The sequence below is a fragment of the Paramacrobiotus metropolitanus genome, unplaced genomic scaffold (assembly GCF_019649055.1).
Source record: "Paramacrobiotus metropolitanus isolate TYO unplaced genomic scaffold, Prichtersi_v1.0 Parri_scaffold0000014, whole genome shotgun sequence".
NCBI lineage: Eukaryota > Metazoa > Tardigrada > Eutardigrada > Parachela > Macrobiotidae > Paramacrobiotus > Paramacrobiotus metropolitanus.
The window spans coordinates 1,590,192-1,608,183 of record NW_026570234.1 but is presented as its reverse complement, the minus strand read 5'-3'; the positions used below and the strand labels follow the sequence as shown (position 1 = coordinate 1,608,183).

At 41.4% G+C, this 17,992-nt stretch overlaps 2 protein-coding genes across 4 annotated transcripts in view; both read right to left on the bottom strand.

The window, feature by feature from the left end:
* The window catches only part of LOC129584808 (intermembrane lipid transfer protein VPS13C-like), a 30,665-nt gene extending 15,338 nt beyond the window's left edge, over nt 1-15,327 (bottom strand). Inside the window, exons 1-21 of one of the 3 annotated variants that reach the window (XM_055477128.1) lie at nt 15,032-15,327; nt 14,887-14,973; nt 14,724-14,819; nt 14,429-14,536; nt 13,277-13,437; nt 13,153-13,212; nt 12,453-12,591; nt 12,206-12,342; nt 12,025-12,140; nt 11,025-11,340; nt 10,185-10,491; nt 9,390-9,671; nt 8,419-8,820; nt 7,464-7,837; nt 6,070-6,364; nt 5,512-5,721; nt 4,918-5,254; nt 3,615-3,923; nt 2,685-3,255; nt 1,284-2,031; nt 206-585 (exon numbers count right to left, since the gene is read on the bottom strand). In XM_055477128.1, the coding sequence (XP_055333103.1) occupies nt 206-585; nt 1,284-2,031; nt 2,685-3,255; nt 3,615-3,923; nt 4,918-5,254; nt 5,512-5,721; nt 6,070-6,364; nt 7,464-7,837; nt 8,419-8,820; nt 9,390-9,671; nt 10,185-10,491; nt 11,025-11,340; nt 12,025-12,140; nt 12,206-12,342; nt 12,453-12,591; nt 13,153-13,212; nt 13,277-13,437; nt 14,429-14,536; nt 14,724-14,819; nt 14,887-14,973; nt 15,032-15,131 (5,535 nt within the window). In that variant the 5' untranslated portion in view covers nt 15,132-15,327. Of the gene's footprint in view, nt 1-205; nt 586-1,283; nt 2,060-2,684; nt 3,256-3,614; nt 3,924-4,917; nt 5,255-5,511; nt 5,722-6,069; nt 6,365-7,463; nt 7,838-8,418; nt 8,821-9,389; nt 9,672-10,184; nt 10,492-11,024; nt 11,341-12,024; nt 12,141-12,205; nt 12,343-12,452; nt 12,592-13,152; nt 13,213-13,276; nt 13,438-14,428; nt 14,537-14,723; nt 14,820-14,886; nt 14,974-15,031 lie in introns of all 3 variants that reach the window. The other 2 variants (XM_055477125.1, XM_055477127.1) reach the window with 2 other exon arrangements.
* A 301-nt stretch (nt 15,328-15,628) lies between these two features.
* LOC129584626 (caspase-3-like) lies at nt 15,629-17,605 on the bottom strand. Its single transcript, XM_055476865.1, has 2 exons — nt 16,504-17,605; nt 15,629-16,251 (listed from the first exon to the last, which is right to left on the bottom strand). The coding sequence occupies exons 1-2, from the start codon at nt 17,059-17,061 to the stop codon at nt 15,862-15,864; spliced, it is 948 nt and encodes a 315-aa protein (XP_055332840.1). The 5' UTR covers nt 17,062-17,605; the 3' UTR covers nt 15,629-15,861.
* Nucleotides 17,606-17,992: the final 387 nt, after the last annotated feature.

Below are 17,992 nucleotides of genomic sequence, written 5' to 3'. Positions count from 1 at the left end.
AACCGCGAGAGAGCGCCTCTCAAGGAATCAAAAAAAAATACGGCCAATTCCGGAAAAGAAAATACGCCGAAAAAGGCTACTCATGCAGCTAAAATGATGCGGAAAAATAACTATGCAACCGAAAACAAATTTAGAGATACGATAAAAATAGCCACATAGAAAAACAAATGTGTCAATTAATTCTGTCGACCATTGCCGTCCGTACCTGCATCTGCCAGGGCCGGTAGTTCTTGGAGTCCTCCACCGGCTCCAGCAGCGGCTCCCACACATCGTACAGATCGTTGTAATACGCCACCTCCAACTGCAGCGTCCCGGTGCAGTGCATCTTTTTCGTAAAATCCTCGACGGCGCAGTTGAACTTGGCCTCCAGCAGCAGCATGGGGATGGTGCGCGGCCCGTAGCTGGTCTCCAGGACGATGACGACGGCCTCCGTGTTCAGCGTCAGCTGATCCCCCGCCGTGAACACGTCCTCCACGATGCCGTCGATGGCGCGGTCCACCTCCATGTCCACCCATTCCTCCTCGTTCTCAATGTCCGATAAAAACCACATCGACTCCCGTTCCACCGGTTTGGCCAGCCATAAACCTGGATTCAATAATTTTACTGCTTTCTGTGAGTATCTTATTTTGTTGAATATTTTATGCATCTATTTAACGCGCATTTAACGAATTAAGACAAATCCATTAACTAATTAATTTTTAGAAAAATCAGTTTTTTTAAATTTAATCTAATAATTAATGAACATGGCAGGAAAACGCACGAATTTTCCGAACAGAAAAAAACAATAAAAATATATACACAATCTTCAAGACATGCTGCATTTATTGTCCAATTATAACTTCAGTCTATCAGACACATGGGCTGCGCTGCCTAAACCATTCGAGCCACCACACTACCAAAATTCTCAATTCTTACCTAAGTCACCTCCATGCCGATATTAAACAAAATCGCTTAATTACTCGTACATTAATTTTGCTTAATTACATTAATTTAGCAAAATCAAAAAATAAATTTCCAGAATCAACGGCAAACAAATTTGAAAATTTCTGCAGATAAATTTTACAAATTGTGATTTCTTCCGCCATTTTTCAAAATCACCTTTTGATTACACAGTTTACACTAAACGAAAATAGTTTACACAAAATAAACTACAGAATAACTGATTTAAAAAACATTGCCCATTCATCGCCAAACAAATTCTGCAATTTCGAAAATAATCTTTTTATAATTCACAGAATAAAAGAAAAAATACCTGAGGCAAGAACACACAACGAAGCATTTACCTTCGTGATTCTGCTTATTCTGCATGACAACCTCCGTCCCGGCGGTCTGCCCTAGCCCGGCCACGACGCCCATAATCGTCTGCACCGCCACGGGGGAGATGGTCAAATTGACGTACCCCGCGGTCACCGCCAGCTTCTGCCGGCCCCCAAACGGCGTACTAGCGTGCACGCCCACCTCCACCGGCAGCAACACCGGCTTCAACCTCTCACTCCGCTCCTCGAACGTCGCTAAAAACATCTGCAGCTGGATACAGCTCAAATCCATCGTCGACACCTCCGGCGTCACCAACATCGTGAATTTCACATCCGTCTTCAACACCAGGACCCGCGAATCAGCTAATAAGGGGTTCTCGATCAGCAGCACCTCCGGGCGGTCGACTTTCACGTTGATCCGCATGGTATTAAGCGGGCGCTGCGGCGGCGCAGGTTTGGGGGCCTCCTTGACCGTGGTCTTGGTGGTGGGGGGTTTCCCGGGGCTGGGCGGGGGACGGGAGGGGGTCCCGTGGTCGTGGGTGGGTAAGGAGGTCCCGGTCTCGGAGATTTCGATGATTTTCTCCTCCGGGCCGCTGCTGGCGATGAACTCCAGCATCCCGAGGTAGAAGCTCATGACCAGGTTGGCCTGGATGGCCGCGACGACCACGTCCAGGTCCTTGTCGCCGTTGGGACGTTGTTGAATTACAACGCTCAGCATGTTGCCCTCCGTGTCCGGTTTGCGTTCCAGCATGCGCCGGTGCAGCTGGTCTTTCCGCTCCCTTAAAAACCCATCGGCTTGTCTACTAATTTTGAACCATTACACACCAGTATTCGGGAATAAATGGGTACACCTTTAACTTTAATTTGAAGTACGGTAAATTATTTCACAGAATTGGTTCCTGTCATATTTATAAGAAAACTTGTGAAAATTAAACTCAAATTAATCACCAACACGACGACTCTCATATTCACGAATCACGACCAAATTAATTTTCCACATGATTTTAGTGAGGTATATAAATTCGTGATTAAATACGCATAAATAAATCAGAAATAAATTCAGAATCACAAATTCGAAAATCATTTAAATTTAAAAAAAAACACTAACACAAAACTAAATTAACAATTAAATTCATGAGCAAAGTCTAAGTGCAAGAAAATGGTATAAGAAAATCCTGTACTATGTGTATAATCTCCCTTGTACTACACTTTTGTACATTAGCTCACGTTATAGTGCGCCCTACTTATCTTATACCGCAATAAATAACAATAAATTAAGCAAACTACGTATGAAGAAATTCACAAATAAGATTCAAAAGAAAAGATTCGAAATAAAAAAAATCAAAATAATTCAAAAATGTACAGCAATTCGAAAACAAAATTCAAAATTCATAGGAACAAAATTAATAAAAACAAAGATTTCGTGACTTGCCGTAAATCATCCAGAACAATATTCCCCAACGTCGCCGTGACGGTCATGGAATTATCACTGAACATCTCCACAAACGCCCGCATCTCGCTGATCGCCGCGCCGCACAACGCCTCCGTCACGCGCTCCTCCTTCACATCCGGCAGCTCCTTCAAATACAGCATGGCGGAGATATTCCCAATACTGAACGCCACCTTGATCTTCGTCAGTTTCGGCTGCGACGCTGATTGCCCCGTCGACGCCGGTTCGCGTTTGACCTGTGGGGATTTGGGCGGCGGGATGGACGACTCCGCCCCCGGGGCCAGCATCCCGGCGCGAATCGGCGGAGGGGGTGGAGGGGTGGGGCTGCCGGCTTCGGCAAAGTTCTCGGCCAGGATGGCCATGAGGACGGCGTAGTCGAATTTGCTTAAACGCAGCTCCAGGGATTTCAGCCCGCCCGTCACGGTGATGTCGGGGGCGCCGCTGAACCATAGACCGCTTAAATTGCGGACGATGGAGAGCTCCATGGGTTGTGGCTGGCTGAGTAAGCTGATTTCTTTTACTACGCGCTGCTGCTCACCGAACACCAAACTGCAATTTACAAAAATGTCTGGAAAAACTAATTTAAAATTTGTAAAAAATACCCTTAAAAATTAAAGATACTGGTTCGGAAAAATTCGGTATAAACTATACGCTGCTGCTCGCCACACTGCAATTTACAAAAAGGACTGCATATATGTAGTACAGGCTACAGAAGATGAACAAATGCAATTCAACTATTCAATGACAAATTAGGCAATTCTGCATAAAGTGTATTTTGCGGAGCGGATTACGTAACATGCAAAGCCACTACACTACGTCAGCAATACATTAATACCATTTAGAAAATGTGTAATTTGAACTACTCTAGTATTTAAAAACTGCAAAGACGATACAACATGCGCCCGTACCGGCTGAGTTTGACGGCGGAGAAGTCGATCTTCATATGGTCCATGATGGCCTTTTCCGGGGTCAGCTGGAAGGAGTTGGAGAGGAGCAGCGTGCCCAGATCGACGAGGATGGCGTTGCCGCTGCGCGAGTGCTGCGGCATGACGATGATGGGCGCTTTGATTTTAATATCCATTTTAATGCGGATGGCGTCCGTGTAGGCGGTCTGCACTGATTGCACCGCGGATTGCGTCGCCGCCGACGTCACTTCCACCAGCCTGGCTTGGGCCGTCTGGAAGCTGGACAGGAAGTCCAGGATTTCCGCCACAAACCTACATTAATATATCATATTTGATAAGTATCTAATTAATTATATTTTAACAATGAATATACACATTTGATCGAATTTCACATCGGCCGAAATTCACGATAATTTCGGTTTCGCAGAAAATCAGAGCAAATCTGGCTGATTCTGGTGTCGTGCAAAGTATTGAATAATCGTAGTAATGTGGCTTTCACAAAACATTCTGCTGGTGAAGCGTCCCGTTAAAAAGACGAAATTGTGAATTTGTGAAAAGATTTTTTTCGTCCCGCCGGTTAGTGAAATTCTTTTTATGGAATCATTTCTCGTAGAATGTTAGGATGTTATAAATTTATATCAAATCCCTGAACTGTTTTCCATAAAAAACGATTTTCCTAAATTAATAAACTGATTTTCCTAAATCAAAATTTACAAATTAATCGGGGAAGATAATCGGGACGCAAGTTAGCAGAAGTCGATTTTTGTAACTATTTTGTAGAGGAAAAAGCTGGAATAAATCGGAAAAGAAAAGCGACGCGAACCTGAGAACCGCTAGAACTAAAAACTACGAACCATACGTAAAATCAGTAAAAAACATCTATTAAATCAAAACTTAAACTATATAAATCTAATAGTAAATCTACGATAAGAACAAAAATCAGCAGGAAAATTAAAACAAAATACAGAAATTAAAAGAGTCAAAATCGCAAACCTTTCGGCAGGTCAACAATAAATCACCGATTAAATCCTGAAAAAAAAGTTGAGGAAGCAAAACACAAAAATACCCTAACAAAAATAAAGAAACTTGACATAAAAAAATAATTGAAACAGAAAAAATCACATACTATAAAAGAAAACAAATTTCAAAAAAATAACTTTACCGGTAAAAATTGCATTAACCTCGATGTAAAATGGAACTTGTCCCTTTAAAACAGAAATAAATATACCATTATTCCCCCTGCTGCGTAATTATAATTCACAAAGCAGAATGGGCAGTGCGGCTGTTTTTCTGTGATGTCACTTACTTATTGAGGAAAATAATCTGGATAGCGCCCAAACTGAGGTTGACGGCCATATCGTGGGAGTTGACGTCGGTCTTGATGGCGGGATTGCTGTAGCCGACGTAGTGCACGGACAGGACCTCGTCGGACAGGGTGTGGACCACGTGGGGGTACATGCCGCCCGGGAGGGGGTAGTCGATCTTGATGCGCTTCAGTTGCGCGTCCACCGTCATCTTCTCCTTGTCCTGCAGCACGTGCGCCGAGATCTCCTCCAGGGCGCAGTACGCCAGCTCCCGCCGACCGGTCAGCAGCGTCACGCTCAGCGTGTGCAGCCGGGCGTGGATGTCCATCATAATAATATCTGCATTTATTAAATATCAACAGATAAATGACAATTATTCTTTCTTTCCAGCACTTCCCACAATATTTTTTCCATTTTTTTCATGGGAAATGTTTTTTTTTTAAATTAGAAAATTTATAGTTCAGCAGTTTTCCTTTTCTAATATTTTATTGTACGCCTTCTTTCAATAAAAAGAAATTATTTTACAGTAAGAAAGTAAATCCTGTTAATTACAGAATTTCTAAAATCTCTTTAGAGATGCATGAGAAAATATTTACCGGAAGTTTTTGTGGAAATCATAATGGTATGATCCTCTTTCTGATCGGGCTGGTCGACGGCGGAGACCACTGGGCCTTCTTTGGCCGGCATCAGCGCCGCCAATTCCTCCTGCATCTCATTGGCAAACTGCTTAATCTCAATTAATCCCTCGCGGTCCATTATCACATCCAATCCCACAAAATCCGCGCCCAAACGCGTCAGCGTCTTTCCTGTAACGGAAAAAACAGCCATCAATGAGATTTGTTAGTTCTAAATAATTTTAAACCTTTTCTAAAAATAACCCCAATTCATTCCATTTTCTGGATAATTTTATTTCAGTTTTTTAAATTCCTTTAATTCCCAATAATTTCATTTCCTTCAAAAATAATCCTCAATTAATCCATTTTTTAGATAATTTTATCCAGTTTTTTAACTTTGAATAATTTCAATCCTTTTCTAAAATAATCCCACATTCATTCCATTTTTTTGATAATTTTATCCAGTTAATATTTGTACAAAATGTATGTTTCTAACCTTTTGCTAAATTTCATTAATAAATTATTGAGCTGCGAACGCACCGTATGTTTCTTCGAAATTCGGTGCATTGGATTTGGCACTGCGGTAGTCGAGGCGGAGCAGGACGCCCTTGGCGTTCTCGTCATCACCCTGATGCCGGCGCAGCATCTTGATGATCTCGCCGGTGGACTGCCGACAATAGTCGACGCTGACGTTGGCCAGCGCCAGCCCCAGCTCCATGTCGAAGGTGCGCACGAACACCTCGGTGATGATGGTGGACAACACGCACTTCAGCATCGGCACTTCGCTCTTCCCGCGGTGAATACTCAACGAAATCTCGTTCAACTCAAACCGAATCTACGGATAAAAATTAACATGACTTTAACTTTTAATAATTTAATTTTTAATTTAATAAATTCATCATTTCCAGTCTACCATCAACCTGAACTGCAGACAGTCAAATATTTTTATCTGTTATTTAATACCCAGTTAAAGGTCAAGTGCTAATTTCTTCAAGTTTCCTTATTACGCAGTTCTGATTTTCTTCAATCAGATTTAGCATTAATTGCAGTTCAGCTGAGAATTTCTTCGGTTTTTCTTACAAATTCTGATTTTATTCGATTGACTTCTTAACACCATAATCTTGTAATGAATAAGTGACTTATCATTAAATTTCAGTTCAGCTATTCTTTTCTTTAATTCTGCCAATTAATTCTGATTTTATTCGATTAAAAATAATGATAATAATTACAAAATCGTCAATTCCAATTTAACTTTTCATTTCTTCGACTGTCCTTACGAACTCTGATTGTATTCGATTAAAATTATAATACTACTATTAAAATTATATTACTAATAAATTATATTACTAGGAAAGTGCACGGCTGCTGGCTAGCACCGAAAGACCGAAGCGAAGCGGGAAATTAAATTAAATAAAAGTTTAGGAGCTGTATTTCTTTGCATTTTCTATTAAAAATTGGCTCAGAATTTCTCTGTTGCGGACGTTCTAACCAATTTCGCACCTATTTTCTTCGTGTTTTTATGTTCTATTCGAAAAATTATTTTCAAAAAAGTATCATAAAAATCAGATTAACAAACATGACCAAACGTATAATACATTATACAGCCATGGTATAGGGGAGGGAAACGGTCATACAAAGCCACAACACTACGTAACCGCACATCAGTCAATCAAAACTTAACCCACTGCGCAATGAGGCAAAACAATTTCCCACAATGCAAATTTTTTATATTTTACTGTTCGCATTCTGGCAGGTCTGTCCTTATCTCAGTTTAAAGAAAAAAAAACTTTCCAACTCAGCATAAATTCCCTGACGATTTTCCCATTTATTTAACTGCGAATACTTCTTTATCCTGATTACTACAATTCATTTCTTAATTTTCTACCGTTTTTCCCAGCTGCAGCCACCAAATTTCCGCTTAACGCGGAATTTACCTGCGTGGACGTGAAGTTGGCGTCGACGGCTTTAAAGCGCGTGCTGGTCTTGGTGGACCGCCGGCGTTTCCGCGGCGTCTCACTGTCCACCGCGTCGAAGAAGACCTCCTGGCTCTCCTCGTCCTCATCGGAGGCCGACGCGATGCCCTCATCGGGACTGTCATCATCGAACAGCTTCTGCGCCGCTTGTAAATCCTTATTGGAACGAGCCATACTGCGCGCTTCCCGCTGCAACTCTTTTTTAAATACTTCCTTATTGGTCACCGTCTCCTGCTCCACCGGCGCCGATTCCGGCAGGGGGATACTCAAGCCCAGCCGGCATAATTGCAGCAGCCGCTCGTCGGTTAAACTCACCGCGATGCTCGGCAATTCACCTAGAATATCGTAGAAAAAACTAAAACTCTGCTGCGTTAAATCAGCAATGTAGATTAAGATTTTTGTAGGATTTTCGTGTGCAGTTTAAAGCTGGAAGCGATTTCGTGGCAGCAAAAAAAGCATTCTGTAGTAGCTGTGTAGTACAACGGCATTGCCGAGTCCATTGTGGTTTAAGGAGCCTGTATTCAATTTCAATCAGCGCGTAGCGAATTAAAAGCAAAATTTTTTATACTGCAGTAAAAGAAGACCATAGAATGTTTTTACTGCAACACCACAATACACTGAAGTTCGATGCCGGAAGTAATTAAATGAAAATTCTGTGGAATTTCGCTCATTTAAAATTATTGTTTGCAAAAAATCAGTTATTACAGATTCCCGAGATTTACAGGTTATTACCGAGATTCTAACTGCAACTGCAGGTTTTCTGTACAATACAAAATTCAATATTAATTACGTTAATTTAGTATATTACTATTTTATTTATTTATGACGCTATTTTATGTTACTTCACGAACTATATGAAAATTTGTTTAACCTGTGTAAAACACGAATTTCTCGCATAAAATGGTTTTAATCGTACCGATGACGCGGAGCATGGGCCGGTTGGGATCGTTCTGCAGGATACACTGATGTAATTCCAATCCGCAGCTCAACGGCTGCAGTAAATGCATGGGCGTCTGCCTATCGGCCCGGCGCGCCGCCTGCCAGTTCTCGGCGCCCTGGGCGAAGATGATCTGGATGTTCTGCAGCGCCAGCGAGTACTTGTCGTACAGCGACTCCTCCAGCTTCATTAGATCCTCTTCTCCGCGCTTCAACACCCGATCCGGCACGTCGATGTTGCGCATGTGCATGTCACCAAAATCCACGATCAATTTGCACCCGTTCTCACTGTACACGCCCGTCTCCGGGACGATCAGGTACGACGCATTCAGGTGGATGTCCACGTCAATTTCTTTGTGCGTCTCCAGTGCGAAACGCAATCCTAAACACGCAAAAAATACTGTTTTTATTCGGCTTCGGCCAGCATACATAATAAATCGCCTGCGCAGGTTTACACTAATTAAAAGCATCAAATTTTTAAACATTAAAAAAACATCCAAAATCGCAAAAAATTGAAAGCAAAACTTTAAAATAAACCAAAATCGATTTCAATTTCGTCTAGACATTTTTTTTTATTTGTTCATCTGTTTTTTTACCGCTTAAGCCTGTAATTAGTTATTTCTGCCCAACGTATGAAATATAAATCATTAAAAATAAAACTAAATAAACAGAAAAATAATAAAATAAAGAAATCATTTATAACGATAAAGTAAAGAACATGTTTTTACGTCATTTCCTAAATGAAATACAACAACATAAACTTAAATAAAATAAGTAACTGTACAAAAAAATGTCCCCATTATTTCTACGATCCAATTTGCTTTGCAATTTATTTTGAGGTAAATTTAAAAAAAGCGACAATTACAACTACAGTACAACAACAAATTTTTAGAACCTTTTTGGTTGTTATTTTGTGTGTTGCAACTTGCAACAGGTTTTTCATATTCTGACCTGCGGTGGATGATTCACGCAGCTCCTGGAATTTGGCCGCCGCGGCCACCTGCAGCTGTTTCAGCTGCAGCGATTTGGGCGGTTTGAAGAAGTTGGCGACATGGTTGATGGTTTCCGCGTCGTAGATAACCCGTACGGGCGCCGCGGCCAGTTTGACGCGGTATTCCCGCTGCGAATCCTCCGGCTTGGTTTCGAATAGCACATCCAGCAGGTGCTCCTTGCCGCCTTCGTCCCGCCCAGCGGGTACCATGATCTCCGGCCGGGTACCGTCGCGCGGCACTCCTGAAAAGCGCAGTCATTTCATGAAAAAATATAAATAAAAACATCGCATTAATTTGTATGTTTCTATGACGAGTTTTGAAAATTTTTTAAAAATATCTTTCAACCGATTAATGTTTTTTAAACTTTCACACGTTAATTAAAACCTTTCACCACACTAATTCCTCCAAAATAAACGGCTATTTATTATCATAAATACCGCTAATGAATGGAATTCTGTAATTCTGATTATCTTGTTTACTCTGTTCATCTATTTTTTAATAAACGTTTAATTTTCTATTTATCTGTGAGTTAGTTAATTTATTCAGTAACTTTCACAGCACAAGTACCCGTTCATTCGCGTATAGGACAGATACTTGTGAATGCCACGCATTTAATCAACACATTTTATTTAACTAAGCACTATCTGTACAGATTTTTATTTCGTAAACATTTTCACTACATGCGGTGTCATATTTTTTTATGATTTTTATTTTTCCGCTGATGGTCGAAAAAGAAAGTACGAATTTCGCTTACCGAGCGCCGCCAGGTCCTGTATAACCGCTTTGACCTTTAATCCGCCGGCGGAGGGGCGCTGCTCGATGCGGCTGGCGACATTATTCAGCGCCAGCACCAGCAGCGAGTCCTTGGCGGGCCCCTTGCTGTCCTCGACGATGGAGACGGCCAGCGTGGCCAGTTTGACGTCGAAGCGGTTCTCCACGAAGGAGGCCGGGTACATCATGATGGGCGCGCCCTCCTTGTAGTCAATGGCCTCGTACAGCTTCTTCTTCTCCTCCGGCGTCATGATGTCCGCCAACTTCTTCTCCAGCTCCGTGTCGCTCAGCTGCAGTTCAAAAGGTATTTTTCAACACGGATAGTATTGTCCCACATCGATGCGATTTTAAGAGAAAACACACACGGTCACCTGCAGACTGCAGTGACGAAAACTGTGGCGAAAGCCAACCAGTGCAATGGCAACTCCAACGCAGAAAACAGCGGATTATCGAAAAAGAAAAATTTTTATACGGCAAATGACAAATCGATAGGATTATCACTCGGTTATCTAAAAAATTTGTTGATTATACGATAATATAAACTCGTAATATAAACTTATTGACATTATGTGAAATTTAATGGGATACATGGCTAAACTGGCTGTATGAGAACGCTTCCGGGGACTCACAATTGCCACTGCACTACGCAAACGCTCCGCTAACATATGACACTACTTCACAGTTCAAACATTCCATCAGTAATAGATCGTCTACGAGTGACAGGATGTAGTAACACGATTAATTAGCACTTACTACTTACAATACTATACTAGTAATAATAAAAGAAGAACAATTACGTTTTCCCCGCCTTCAAAGGACGTACCTGGGGTTGTTTGCCCTTGCCGGTCATCCAGCCCCACCAGCCGGTGTTCTGCTCCTGCTGCGCCGGCTTGAGCTTCTTGGCGTCCAGCTCGGCCTGCTGGCGCATGAGGACAATGTTGAAGATGGTCAGGTCGCGCTCCATGGCCTCGATGTCGCTCAGCAGCGCCGCCGCCGGTTTGGCCGTGATCAGTTTCTGCGTGTACAGTCGGCGGTACTTGCGCAGTTTGTCGCGGTGGTTCTTGATGTGCGCCCACACCCAGCCCTCCAGCCGCGGCTTCACGTCCGCCTCCAGTACGCACCGCTGCGCGTAATTCCACCTACACGCCGCCAAAAACAACGCCACAACGTTTAAAACACTTTTGATCAGCGAATAATATATAATTAATAAAAATACAAACAGAAATTTAAAATGTAAAAAAAACCACAAAACCTCGAATTTACTCGTCTTAATATAAAATAAGTTTCACTGACACTACGAAGAAAACTGATACAAAGCAAAAAATAGATAAAAATCGTTCAAATAATTATTGCTGTTACTGTAATTATTCATGAAAATTATTATTTTTCACAATTACATATAACATATTTAAGATGAAAGGAAATATGAATTTCCGGTTTTCTGATCGAGTATCAAAATTTTCTTGTAGACTCTACATAGAAAATTGTTACAAAGCGAAAATTTTTCAAACCCGCTTAAACAGTCAATGATAATTGTTATTTATTAAAAATTATCATTAAAAATCTGAAAATAAAATACAGCTATTTAAAATACTGTAAAATAAAAACAAAATTCGAAATTTTCCCACTCGAGATATAAACGCATTCGCATCAAAATTTCAAAATAAAATACGACAAAACTTAACGAAAATACAAACTGCTAAAATAAGCAATAAGGTGTTTTCGGAAAAAATTATTTTAAAGTAAAGCGATAAAATAAAATCACAAAAAAACCCAGTATGGTCGGAAAAAATCACGAAAAAAAAATAATCGAATCGACGCACCATTCACGAGCGTTCCGTTTGTAGACAATCGGATGCTCCGGCGGATCGTACTTCCGGTATTTGGATTTCAATGTCACGGTGTCCAGGGCATCCGCAAACAACACAATCCCCTCATACTGTACAAAACCGGTTTATAAAATTCAAAAAATCGCATAACAAATTTCCCGTTGTCCCACTCAACCTGTTTGCGCGTGAGCGTCAGCGCCAGCGATTCCAGCATGAGCTTCAAATCAATCTTGGGGATCTGGTAGTTGGTGCCGTCGTGTTCCGGTTTGGGGTTCAGTCGGAGGTTGCACGTCAGATGAATCGGCTCCAAAACTATGTCAACATGACGCTTTTTATCACATTTTACCAGGCAGTACCGATAATGCGTTGAAAAAGATAATTTTGGTATTTAAATTTCGTGGAAATAAGGAAAGCGGTGCTACCGTAAGCGAGGTTGGGCCGGTTGTCTTTGCCGGCGATGTTGGCGGTGAAGGCCGCTTCCCGGTTGGCGTCGTCCATGTCGTTGAGGGATTCGCGCATTTCCGGGCTCCAGTAAACTGACAGCGCTTCCAGATTAATAATCTACAAATTAATAATCTCCAAATTAATTAATAATACAATGTTGATTTACATATAATTAATAATCCACAAATAAATAGTAAACAATTAATCAATAATTTGCAAATTAATTAACAATTAACAAATAATAATTTGTAAAATTATTAATCTACAAATTAGAATTTGCCCTTGTGCAAAAAGGTACGTGACAGAAAAATGTTTAACTGGTTTTACTGCAATATTAATTAAACTACCATCCGTCAGACCACCGTAAATTCTGGCTTAGAGCCTTTGAGTAAAGCGGGACTGAAATGCCATCGTACTACGTAATCACTCATCATACTTTGCCAGCAGACAGCACATCATTACACGAAATTTAAAAAAAACGGTAACTGCTAAAACAACAAATATAATATTAAAAATTAATTTCAATGTAACACGTTAAATAAAAAAATGACAGAAAATTTGTTTACAAAAGAAAACCGGTTTTTATCTGTTTTCTCATTGGTTGTAAATCAGTCTAAAATCAAAACCAAACAGAACAAATTTCCGACAATTTGACATGATAAACGAACATGTCCTCACCTTGTAGACGAATTTGCTGGCATCAGCCACGGCTTCATCCAGCCAGTTTTCGTTCGTTGTCTGCATAATAAAGCGTTAAACAGTGGTGTCCAGAATTTCTGCCAATACTGGGATAAATTCTCACCAAAAAGCTGAGCTTTTTCAGCGTAATGCCAGCCGCAAACGGCGTGGACGGACTGGAGACTTTATCCTCAAAACGGATATGAATATCACTAATATCCACCTGCAAATTCTTAATAACCACCGTGGCCATCTTCTCCACGAAGGAGTCCTGCTGCGCCGGCGCTACACCAAAAAAATGAATATTAAATTCTAATAAGTTGGCGATTATTGTATGTGGTTTTATTTAATTTACAATTAATTTCCCAATAAATTCTTGCCAATGAATTTTCTAATTAGTTCCATTCGTATAAACTATTCTATAAATTCCCACCGCAATTATTATTATTCATTTTTTTTCACTGATTTATGAAAAATTTGCTATAATTTATTTTATAAATTACCAGCGCGATTATTATTATTATTATTTTTGACTATTGGTGTATGATTTATTATTTAGTTTTTGTTGTTATTTGTTTTATTGTTTTTACAAATTACCGCGGTAATTTTTTACTGCCTCCATAAGCGAAATGTAATTCAGGGTTGCGCCAATAATGCACTGCGCAAAAAAAGTAGACAGACAAAAAAATAAATAAATAATATTCCGATGATTCATGTCTCCACAACCGGGATGATTAATCAGTCGGAAAATTCAGCACAATGAGCAAATGCATAAATATCAGTCTGGCAGGTACAGGTGGGCCAGCTTATCAAATTACATTCTGACAGCTGCTTTTGTCCTCTGGCAAAATCGCCACTTAAAGCAGAAAAACACCCTGATGCTGAATTCCATTTGGCTATCGCAGCGGCATGTGCGGAATTTAGACTAATAATCAGCAATTTCCCTATCGCAACACTGTGCCCACCGGTAGGCGTATTATCTCATTAAATTAAGATACGCACGTATAAATTAATTTAACTTTTCCCTAAAAAACTAAAAACCAATATTGATAAATACCAATTAAAGTGCAATTCTAAAATCGTTTTATTTTAATTACATATTTTAAATATTAAACTGCAAAGTGCAAACAAATCCTAAAAACCCATCAAAACCGCACATTCGACGCGGAATCTTTTTATTCCCGTAGGAAAAATTCGTAAAACAATTTTATCGAACGCACTGAATTTTAAAAAATAAATACGAGAAATTAAAATAATAACTAAAATATTCGCTTACTTTCGCCCGCATTTTTGTGGAGTTTCTTCGCATCTTCCAACCGTCTCAATTCGCGTTGCTTCGCTTCAACGGCTTCCTTTTCCTCCTTCTCTTTATTGTACTTTAGTCCTACAAAAAAACAAATTTTCAATAAGGACCACGCAACTAGCGCACACTAAAGAAACCATCAACAACATCAAAAATAAAAATATGAATAAAAACATTAGTGCGATGCTCAGAGCTCCCAGTATCGCTTATGCGCACCGTGCTGCGGACATACAGACACCTGCGCACTCTGCGCATAGTTTTTTCTTACCAATATTGGGAATCGCCACCAAATGCAGCCCGCTGACAGTCACGACAACAGGCTGCTTGTACAAATTCTTCCAGGGGATTTTCAGCACCAGACTCCCTGAAAATAATCAGCCCATCAATTCCCATCCCAGCGCAAATGTCAAAAGAAAGACAGTGCGCCGTACGGAGGCGTCCGTGGGTGATTTTGAACGGCAGATCCAGATCATCGAGTGCGCCGGGTTTGATCTGCAGATTGTGGAGCTTGACATCCCCTGTAAGGCAAGATTATAATTCCCGGCTCACCGTCCCCCTTCCCGGATTATCCCTTACCGCCCCAAATGCCCAGGTTGAGCTGCTTCGGGTCGAGATTCTCCACATAATCCCCGATGTAGCGGTTGAGCAGTTCCGCTAACAGTCCCTCCAACACCATGATGCTGACGGGGGAGTACCGTGCATAACACGGTTGAGCAACAGGGAAGACACGCTGTGGATCAAGGGGAAAAAATTCCTGGATTAGCTGTGCGCACAGAACATCATTCAAAGTAGAAAAAATTCAAACACAACATTGACAACAAAACGATGCAGAAAAATGTGCGGGTTTGGAAAAATTGGTGGGCGCAGCAGACAGCAGCTGGTAATTGGATTACAACGATGGGCGGATAGGGAAACTGGATTTTGTGAGGCGTGCATCGTTGTAGATTATTGTATGACTTACGTCCGGCGGTGGTTGCCCATTTCACAGATCTGATTAATTTTCATGTCGAAATATGATTTTTATCAAATTCATGTCAAGTTTATTTTGGATGGAATACTGTATGAGCAGAAGTCACAGAATTGACACAAAATTGAGTACTTATCATAGAATTTCCATCTCTGATTGAATTTTAAATTACGAGCGAAAGAAACACAATTGTATGGCGATGGACGGCATCTGATTTCTGTATTGCATTCGCTGTGGACAGTGGGCAAATTATAAATCCACGCCCGGTGGTGGTTGCCCACAACGCAGTTTTTGAATTGTCACGTCGAAACATGATTGGTGTTAACCCTTTCATGGCTACAATAAGCGCAGTATGAGAAAAAATTAAATTAGTAAAGCAAAAAAAAACTGAATATTTATCACAGAATTTTTATCTTTCTTTGATGTCGAAATGTCGAAATCATGAGCGAAAGAAACACAAATCTTTGGTGAGCATGGACACCACACTGGGCATCTGTTTCTTGGCGTGCATCCGCGGATCATCGGGCGCATTGGACTGGTACTGGTAGGCCACGTCGTAGTTGACTCGGGTCAGCAGCTTCAGCAGGTCCATCTCCGCGTTGCGCTTGTGCGTTTGGATATTCTTCACAATGGCCTGGATGAACCAGGAGCCGTTCATGGCGTTGCGCCACGCGTAGTACCCCGGGACCGTGGAGTATGCGTAGAGAAAGTCGGCTTCCAGCGGGATACGCTGCACATGTTCGCCGTCGTCCGATTGGGTCAAGTCGCGGCCGTCATCGAACGTCTCACCGCGACATGCTTGAACAAGGAAGACTTTAGGCTTTCCCACCTAAATACATAAACTATCCGTTTGAAAAGCTAATTTTTTTATTGGGTTAAATTAAAATTATCAAATTTATGTTTATTTTGATTTGACTACATTTATTTTTACTAAATGCTAGTTTAGATATTATCGTTAATTGATGGCCAAATTAATTGAATTAAAGTAAAGTAAAGTAAAGTAAAGTAAAGTAAAGTAAAGTAAAGTAAAGTAAAGTAAAGTAAAGTAAAGTAAAGTAAAGTAAAGTAAAGTAAAACGTACCAGACTAGCGTGCATTTTCTTCTTAAACGGCTCCATCAGAGAATCAATGGAGATCTTCCCATCATACCCATACACAATCCCTCCATCCTTCCCATGGCTCAATATCGCACAAACAAAACAATCCATATCGGTGAAATCCGTCGTCGCGTAATGCTGCATCAGCTTCAACATATTCCGACACGACACGTCCGTGTAACAATGTATATTGGTGCTGATAAAACGCAGCGTCCGGAAGGCATCCTCCAGCGCCACCGCATCCACACTGGACCCCACCCGTTTCGATAAGTTCAACGATTTATCAAATGACTGATTGTTGATGATGACGGCGATCCCGCGGTTATCGTGATCCATGAAGTAGCGACGGGCGGCGTCGGGAGCGTTGTTAAGGAGGAGAGAGTCCCGCGGGAGGGGCCGCGGAGGCGGTTTAGGGGAGGAAGGGGGTGGGAGGATGCTGCTGCTGGAAGAGGTGCGGGAGCGGATCTCCCCGGAGAGACGGGCCATGGAGGAGAAGGTGGACGATAGTCCGGTACCAATGGCGTCGGCCGATTCGCTGGACATGGTACTGTCCGTGTATACACGGTTTCAACGAAAACCAGGAAGTAGTTAAGAGACTGAGGGTCCGGAACTTCAAATTAGAGCGTTGGTACAGTGTCTGTGTTTTAGGCTGCCGTGTACCGTTGTACAGTTGGCCTACTGAGTAGTTTTCACTGTTCAGACTTTAACAGTAATCACACTGATGCAGATAAGCGTTATCGCATGAATCGTGCGCGGTCCTGATTAAAGTGTCAACATTATTGGGAAAGTCGTTGACTTCTGTCGCAGGTTAGCATGTTCGTTTCTTATCACGTTTGTCCGTGAGTAACAGCCTGGGATTATCATATAAGTTATGCAGCACCGGCGAATTATTAGCTCATCGCACACAAATACTACTTATACTTGTAACACTGGATAGTGGATACTTTGCATTTTGCGCACCTCACAAAGGTTAGAATGTGCCGCACGTGCAGCACATTGCAATTCCTGGTTTTCAACACAGCGCTCTTTCCTGTCTTACCATAATAATTATTGTAATCTCCTTTACTAAACTTTCTAATCCGCCAATCGTTCGTTGTATTCGCCATAGACGTAAAACAGGGAAGCTCGTTGTTTTTGTATTTTCTGGACTCGGCGAAGGTCAGCTGTACGGTAGGGTGTGACGGGTATAACGGGATCTGTATGATGCACGGTGAGACTGCAACTTATGGTTGGATTTGGATAAGCAGACCGGCTACAAAATGACCCCGTCAGTTTTTACGAATTAGAAGAACAGTAGTGCGTAAAAAGAACATCCCAATTAACGTTGGAAATAAATGTTATAACTACACACTTCTGGTTGCACAGCAACGCGCTGTTCGTAGCCACCCATCACTGATCGAATCACGACTTGGTTTGAATTGGGAAGGCATTGCCTGATGCATATATAAGCATCGGCACTAAGAGCGGTGGCACT